Raw genomic sequence first — 9,223 nt, 5'->3', positions numbered from 1 at the left:
TTTATAAAATATTTTCTCTTGAGGGCTGTCTTAGAGTAAATGTCTGGAGCTTGCTTTCTCGAGGGTCATTTGAAATTAGTTTATGTAATGTTTATATTGGGGATTCTGACTTTTTCAGCTTCCTGGCCACTGTTAATTTCGATCCTGGCCACTGTTAATTTCGATAACTAGAAAAAAGTTCTGTACGTTATTTAAATGTGAGATTCTTGTTACTTTATCTCATAAATTGACTGACTTTCAGATGGGTCCTTTTCTCCTTCTTATGCTGTGTGTTGGGCTTGCGCACTCTCAGACCACCACCACCACTGAAAAATCGAATTTTGATGGTGAATACACTGAGTGGGAGATCGTTGGAGAGCTGATTAATGTAAGTTGTGGTATATCTTACTTTAAGTGTTAGACATTAAAGCTTCCTTATTGTTTTGCCTGTTGCTTAAACTTGGTGGTAACTGAAGCTATATCTGGCCTTAGTGTGATTTCAAAGTTTCGTGAAACTATTTAAACCCTGTTTTTGAGAGTTCTCTTGGTAAAATTAGTTTTCCGAGCTGGAACTCGGAAACTCTCGTCTTTCAAAATGGCCTGCGTTCTAAACTGAAACATTGCTTTAGTTTTGACCTAATTTATTAGCTTCTAAGCAATTTATTTCTGAATCCTAAACTAAACATTGCTAAAGTCTTATTTAGTTATTAGCTTATAAGCAATATACTGTCTCACTATCTCGCAGGAACCACTAAACGATACTGACATCGAAGACGATCAAGGGTTACTTGACGCAGCTGACCCTCCTGTCCTGTCAGACGATATGTGCTTTGAAGCGTTGAAGGCGCTGGACCAACCACCGGAGAAGAACCTGAATCGGCAGCAAGACAAACTAGTCAGCGTCTTGCAGGATGAGACCCAGGATCAGCCTGGGTTTGGTGGTCCTCGATATCGGCCTACGGCGTACAGTCGCTGTTTTAGAACCAGGTAATTGGTATTTACAGATCTTGAGAGCTTACTAATCTTCATGAAGACTTTAGTTTTAGTTGTCTGACAGTTTCTGTAACCTTGTTACGCCATACTTATGATTTTTTTAATCATTTAGCTTAAAATAGTTACTTTATTTTAGTTAAATATATTTGCTTTGCTAATTAGGTGACACGGCTTGCCTTTGGAGGGAAACTAGGATGTGTGGTCCACTTGTTAAGGGTATTTTAATATTGTCCTTTACTATTACGAAGTCCATAGTTTCCCTAATCGTATTTTCCATATTCCAGGTACTATGGAGGTTACCCTGGATCCTTGTGCTATGGGCGGCGCCGGGTTATCTACGGGTACTACATTTACTGCTGCCAGAACTATTACTTCAGACCCTTCGTCTTCAGGAGAGGGAGGTATATCAGGTGTAGGTGCTATTAACTCCCACGTCCTCATAGGTGTGCTGTGTAGTCAGTAGTAAAATAAAGTAATAAATAAGAACTTGTTCGTGTACTTAACCCCTCTTTGTGGAGACTGATCCTACCTTTATATTAATAAACAGTAATGAGTATTAATGACTAATACTGGCATTATTTAAACTGGTATATGCAGGTTTTATCCAAACTGGTTTTTTACTGAGATCAAACTTTAAAATTTTACTTAATCTTAATCTATGGGTAAAATTGCTACTTACTCTTAATCTATGGGTAGCAAGTGTCGTAGCCCTAAAAACTTAAAGGTTTTGTCGCTAATAGTGCTATAAATTTAGTTAGTAACGTGAATAGAGCAGTAGATTGCTTTTTAATGCGAAAATCTTTGTACTGTAATTACTAACAGGTTTTGTAACCGAATAAGTGTGGAACACAGCTACTATGTAGGTTAGTTATGTCTGGAAGTTAATAATCTTGTTGCTGGAACTAATCTAAATTACTTAAAATTTACCACAGCGACATTTACAATTGAGGTGTAATTTGCTAAAGGTGTAATTTGCTAAAGGTGTAATTTGAAAGGTAATTTAGTAGAACTGAATTTGATGAAAGGTGTAATTTGCTATTACTTAAAATTTACCACAGCTCATTTACAATTGAGATAATTTGCTAAAGGTAATTTGACTAAAGAATTTGCAAAGGTGTAATTTGCAAAAGTAATTTGCGAAAACTTTAGCTTTACAGTAGAACTAACTTTGACATCTGCCTAATCACATTCAAGCATTCTAGATGGATAGAGACTTTAAAATAAATTGATCTTTCCAAATACCGAAAATTTTAAGACTAAAGGGTCATACCTTTGTGAGGACGGTCACTAATCACATTAACATTTAGATGGATAGAGACTTTATATTATATTTACAATGTTTTATGACCTACTTTACCATATAACGTTTCAAAGGACTTCTATGGAATATTACTGTTATGAGCAAATGTTTTACGCTGTTCCTCAGTTGAAATTTTAAAGTTCTTGTGTCTACAGTTGTAGTTAGGTTTTTGCGGTTGTTTTAGTAATGTCAACTGGCATGTATTTGAAGACCATTTATATTATTTGATCAGCAGAAAAGATTATAGAACTGACTTTGTCAATTATACTTGATTGAACTGTGTGATAAGTGTATCAATCTCTCTCTCTCTCTCTCTCTCTCTCTCTCTCTCTCTCTCTCTCTCTCTCTCTCTCTCTCTCTCTCTCTCTCCAGTAAATTTAGGAAGTATATTCGATATCTCTCTCTCTCTCTCTCTCTCTCTCTCTCTCTCTCTCTCTCTCTCTCTCTCTCTCTCTCTCAGTAAATTTAGGAAGTATATTCGATCTCTCTCTCTCTCTCTCTCTCTCTCTCTCTCTCTCTCTCTCTCTCTCTCTCTCTCTCTCTCTCTCTCTCAGTAAATTTAGGAAGTATATTCGATCTCTCTCTCTCTCTCTCTCTCTCTCTCTCTCTCTCTCTCTCTCTCAGTAAATTTAGGAAGTATATTCTCTCTCTCTCTCTCTCTCAGTAAATTTAGGAAGTATATTCTCTCTCTCTCTCTCTCTCTCTCTCTCTTAGTAAGTAAACTTAAGTATATTTGATAACTCCAAACGCTGCTAACACAACTCTTGAGTGAAACATGTTCCCAACATTTGGCGCAATGTAGAACCTGCTGAATGATTAATCTTAAACCCCAGCAGCTGCGATCCATTCATTCGCGTGTTTAACTCGCTAAAGCAAATTATGCGCACAGGGCGTGGTGAGAGGGCACACAAATCAGGCCAGCTTTGCCCAGGATCAAGTCTGGGACGACTCTTGGCTGAGGCCTTTAGAGAGAGGGATATAACGCTTAGCTTCTGAATCGTAATTTGGATATTCAGGGGCACTAAGGCTGGGGCGTTTACACCGCACGAGTCGAGTCGAGTCACTGACGCGAGTCAAACTGACTCATTCCCCTTCACACTGAGGCAGTCGGAGTCTAATTGTCTATCAGCACACAGTACCCAATCTGATTTTGTGGAGTATGGCTGCATATCCTGTTGCTGAATTGTCTATTTTGATACGATTTCGGCGTCGCACACGAAGAGAGGAACTCGAATCACAAGACCTGATTTTGGGAACTTAATCATCCGGAAGAGATTCCAGGATTACTTCAAGATGACACACAAATGAAATAAAAAGAAAATGGTAAAACTGACTGGGTCTAACGTAAGAATAATGAACACTAATTGCTGGGACCCAGTTAGAGCTGAAAATAGTACGGCCATTTTCTTAAGGTAGAGCAAGTTATTGAAAATGTCAAGCAGCATTGCAAATATGCCATGTGTTGGACAGTTGTAAGAAATTAATGAAGACAGACTCTTTTTATTCTTGCTGGTAAGTTTTAAGATTACATATTAGTAAGCATGAAATGTCAGATCAATTATAAACATTCATTTTCTTCTTACAGTAAAGGAAAGGAAAAGGTTAGGAAATATGGCAATTTAGGCTCCCTCTTTAGAGATTAGAATATTCTGAGTAATTAGGACTCTCACTAGATGCAAATGGCGATGATTCATTTGTATCGGGCCTGCTCTGTACAATAATCATTATGGGTGGTTTTAAACATCTTCCTCCGAAAAGCTTCATAATTTCAATCTTGAGATCAGTGTTGTCAACGGGCCACAGTTGTTTCATCGCAGGGAACAGGCTCAACAGAGACAGGCGATCTGGAGAACGCGTTGGTTCTATCAACTTGTTCAGCTTATCTCGGAAAAGCACCTCCATTTCAGCTGTAGTGTCGCTGGAACATATATATATATATATATATATATATATATATATATATATATATATATATATATATATATATATATTTGTGACTACTGTAGGTGTTTTGGATAAGGCAAGAGTCAACGTGACAGTACTGAGAACCTCACGTGTCGACACTATTCGGAGCTTCTTCAAAAATGCAATGCCCTTTGCTTCCTGACCATTACAAAGTGTAGAATTGTGAGCCATGTTTTAATTTCAGCCCTAACTTCCTTCCACAGAGCAGCTATCACTATACGAGTTTGACAAGTTTGGTCTTTCTCCAACCAAACTTATCAAACTCTGTGGGAGGACAGTGCCGTCAGTGCACCTCATGCGGTGCACTGTAGACATCACTTGACGCTCTTTATAGCGTCCCTTCGTCCCCTGGTTGCAATCATTTGTCATTATTTTTCGGTAATTACGTTCACATTCTCTTTCTTTCATCTTACTTTCCACCTTCTCCTAACAATCTTATTTTAATAGTGCAACTGCGAGGTTTTCCTCCTGTTACACCTTTCAAACCTTTTTACCGTCAATTTCCGTTTCAGCGCTGAGTGACATCATAGGCCCCAGTTCTTGGCCTTTGGCCTAAGTTTTATACTCCATTCCCTTCCAAGGTTATCAAGAGCTCGATCTGGATGGTCCTCACATCGCTGTTGAGTGTTGACTTGTTATGCCTGATGACGGACTCTGACGCTGACTAGCCGTAAATCGCTTTGACGGGACTCATCCGGTTTCAACGATTCTTGCAAAAATGCTTATTCAAATTCATGGAAAGTGTGTTGGGCGATTCGAGGAGAGTCAAGGCGAGTCGTGACTCGCCTCGACTCGGCACGACTCGTTCCGGGTAAACGCTTATTATCATTTATTTGCTGCTTTCGTGAATTATTTCATTACACTTCGCGTCTTCAATAATCCTTTATCCTCTTCAGTTTGATAGAGGGGACCTGCATTTAGGTCCTCATTTGGTTCATCAAAGGTGCCTCATATTTATCAATAAACCTTTTTAAGAACAAAATATGCTTTTTCGAGAATGCAGGACACTAGAAAAAATTCCGGTGGTAGTTTCTCATGCTTTTGAACAACGTGTTCTTTGATAGTTGTGGCCAGTCTCTTGTTAGGAAGCTTGTTAGGAACCTGATGAATGGTTTTGGCTAGTAATGATATCTATATTAATATTATTAATATTAATATCAATACTGCTATTCTTAATAAAACATAAAGCTAAATTTATTTATTTAATTGCGACTATTTGGTAGAATTTCTTAAAAGTCTTTATTTACCTTTATTTTTCGTTATATTCTGAAGGTTCTCTGCAGCGTCCCTTCGGCCCCTAACTGCAGCCCCTTTCATTCCTTTTACTGTACCTCCGTTCAAATATTCTTTCTTCCATCACACATTTCCGTCCTCTCCTGACACTAGCGGATCCAGAAAAATTTCATGGTGGGGGGGCAACCAATTTTCATATTATACATACACACACATACACACACACACACACACACACACACACACACATATACATATATATATATATATATATATATATATATATATATATATATATATATATATATGTATTTCTTTAATATTTTTATTTTTCCCATTTTTATATTTATTTATGTTATTATTTAGATCTTCAATATTATTATTTCATCATTATTTTTCTGAGGGGGGGACGTGCCCCGGTGCCCCCGCCCCTCTCCTGGATCAGCAAGTGTCTCCTGACAATGTTTCACAGTGCAATTGCGAGGTGTTCCTCCTGTTACACCTTTAAAAAAAAACCCTTTTACTCTCAATTTTCCTTACAGCGCTGAATGACTTCGTAAGCTCCAGCGCTTGACCTTTGGCTTAAAGTTTATATTAAAAATCCAATTCTTTCGTCTTAGTAACCTTTTTGTTATTTCGATGATTTCTAAACATTTCGTAAAGTAAATAAACAGCGGGAAGCAGAACGAGACGTGTTGATAATTGTTCCGATTCTAACCACCGTAGTTCTCGTTTGAAGGAAGTCGCTCTTTCGGTATTACGTTTGTCTCTGGCTGAAATTGCCTGAGGGTAGTTGGACGGGCGATGATGGAGCTTACTTAGTACGTTACCAGATGCATGAATAGATACCTTATTAAGTTTAGGAACATTCAGAAGATTGATTGACTGGGTTTTGCTACAAACGATCTTCTGCATGCGTCAGTAATACTTGGTGTTTCATATATGAACTCTTATCCAATATGAAATTAAGTATATATATATATATATATATATATATATATATATATATATATATATATATATATATATATATATATATATATATATATATATATATATATATATATATATATATATATATAATATATATAATGTACAGTGTTTGAATTACCTGTTCCAGGTTTAGCTGGTGGAGAGTGAATAAGGATAATTCCTCCCTCTAGTGCTCGTTGTCAAATAATAACTGATTTGGCTTGTCAAAACGATTGCTAATTTCTAATGTAAATGATGCAGAGCTTAATATTCATTACATGACTGCAACAAGTACAAATTATCATAACGATATTTTATTAATTCCAAATGAATAGGTTTCATGATCTGAACAATAATAATTCCCTTTTAACTCCTCATACTTCTTCCTAATGAACACCTTAACATTCTTTGGAAGCTTGAATTTTCAGTCAATGGCCCCTTTGGTGGGCTTGTTCCATATGAATAGGTTTCATCTTCTGAGTAATAATAATAATAATAATAATAATAATAATAATAATAATACTGCTCATGTTAAACACCCCTTCTAGGGTCCATAAATTCAGTTCGTTATCTATGTATGTTTTGTTTCGTCTTCTTCGGTAAATTGCGTTCAGTTTATTTTCGTGAATTAAAAAAAATCCCTTTTAGCATATAACTGCTTCAGTTCTTCATTTGCTTCAGGACGTTTAACCTGTGACCTATAAAATAACGCCGAAATTATGAGACCGTCAGCCATGTGGTCCTGGTACGGGCTCTTGATCAATAACTGTACAAGGAACCGTTATGATCATCTTACTGAAATTACAGTGACTTGTTGTTCGCCTAACAGATATAATAGTCTGTCTTTCACATTCACAACTGACCCCTGATCCCCTTTACCTGCCGATAGCAACCAGATTCGCTGAACAGCAGAAGCATCAATATGCAATAAATGTTTTGCCTCGTTGTAGAACTTCTCCAGTTCCAGAGGTCCTTAAATTCCTCACACAACTGGACTGTGGAACAGCCTCCCCGAGGGTGTTGTGCAATTGGAACTTTAGAAGTTCAAGCGAAGATGCAATGCATTACTACCCTAATAAATTCTCCTTTCATTTTAATACATTTTTATCTATTTATCCATTTATTAACTTATTCCTTTTGTATTTCCCGTTACCTAGTCTTACTTCTTCGTAATGAACACCATACTATTCTTTGGAAGCTTGAATTTCAAGTCAGTGGCCCCTTTGGTGGGCTTGCTCCATATGAATGGGTTTCAGCCTCTGAATAATAATAATAATAATAATAATAATAATAATAATAATAATAATAATAATAATAATAATAATAATCTGTTTGCCTGTCCGTCTTTCTGCCTCTGACATACGTGACGAAAAACGACTAAAAAAGGATTTACATTAAAGGGAAGGTTCTTGATAACACAAATCCACAAATCTCCGGTTGATAACATAAAGGTCATGTCATGATTTCACCCTACCCGGGGCTTTCAGTAATACGCCAACTAGATTTATGTATGAATGTGTTACTTGCTCCACAAATGCTTGGGTAACCAAGGTTGTTGTATGACTGGGGATAGGATTCTTGCATTGCAATCTGCTGTGATGAAGAAATTTATAAAAAAATCTGAAGCTGCCTGCAGTTGTAAAGGACCTTGCCTTTTACTTTGCTTAGTTCAAGTTCCTAGGCTTATATCTTACGGTAATAATAATAATAATAATAATAATAATAATAATAATAATAATAATAATAATAATAATCATCATCAATCATCATCATCATCATCATCATCATCATCATCATCATCACCATATTATTATTATTATTATTATTAGGGAGGTTAGGGAGGAAACCTTCTTTGAGGGGAAATAGCCTTGAAAAATATTACTGTTACTACGGTATCAATTTTTATAGAGTCTGTTATTATTATTATTATTATTATTATTATTATTATTATTATTATTATTATTATTATTATTATTATTATTATTATTATTAGCCTATGCAGAGAAAAATAAAATCGTTCTCTAAAAATTGGTGCAAAATCTATATATTCTAACATCGTATGACAAAAATTGAAATTAAATTTATTCTAGCTAAACAGTAAGGATGTTCAAATTACCAGATTTTTAGAAATATCTAACTAATCCAAACCCGCTGTAATTACCCTCAACCACTTTCGTGAATTATCATCTGTAGCTAGCGCCAAGAGAAGACATTTATACACCCAATCGTCTGTGTGTCGAAAAAAAAAAAAACAGTTAATTTGGACGGTTCTGTAAAAACACGACAAAAAAAAATGGTCCGCGATGTGACTTAATGAAAAAATATGACTTCATTAAACGGCAAAACATTCCTGACATCACTCGGGCAATTTTCAAACTGTCGCTAATTGTTTGAGCTGAAACCATCAGGGTTTTTTCATACTTTTTTTTTTTAAATGGTTTACCTGATGAGCCTCGAGTGAAATATTAAAGGGAAATATTTTAACGGGTTTTCAGTTTTGATGTTGTTGATTATACCTCTCTCTCTCTCTCTCTCTCTCTCTCTCTCTCTCTCTCTCTCTCTCTCTCTCTCTCTCTCTTAATCTTCTGAATATATGCATAGTCAAGAAATGAAGAAATCGTTAGGGCTCTCTGCTTCTCTCTCTCTCTCTCTCTCTCTCTCTCTCTCTCTCTCTCTCTCTCTACTTTTCCAAATATAATGAAATTAATAGACCTTATTCTCTCTCTCTCTCTCTCTCTCTCTCTCTCTCTCTCTCTCTCTCTCTCTCAACTGAGTATGAAA

General features: G+C 36.2%; 1 protein-coding gene across 1 annotated transcript in view; it reads left to right on the top strand.

The window, feature by feature from the left end:
- The window catches only part of LOC136830555 (uncharacterized), a 1,837-nt gene extending 379 nt beyond the window's left edge, over positions 1-1,458 (top strand). The window contains exons 2-4 of the mRNA XM_067090068.1: positions 242-367; positions 725-966; positions 1,257-1,458. Coding sequence (XP_066946169.1) covers positions 242-367; positions 725-966; positions 1,257-1,398 — 510 coding nt within the window. The 3' untranslated portion in view covers positions 1,399-1,458. The remainder of the gene's footprint in view (positions 1-241; positions 368-724; positions 967-1,256) is intronic.
- Positions 1,459-9,223: the final 7,765 nt, after the last annotated feature.

The sequence above is a fragment of the Macrobrachium rosenbergii genome, chromosome 47 (assembly GCF_040412425.1).
Source record: "Macrobrachium rosenbergii isolate ZJJX-2024 chromosome 47, ASM4041242v1, whole genome shotgun sequence".
NCBI lineage: Eukaryota > Metazoa > Arthropoda > Malacostraca > Decapoda > Palaemonidae > Macrobrachium > Macrobrachium rosenbergii.
Note: the sequence above shows the minus strand (reverse complement) of the source record. Positions and strands in the feature narration are given on the sequence as shown.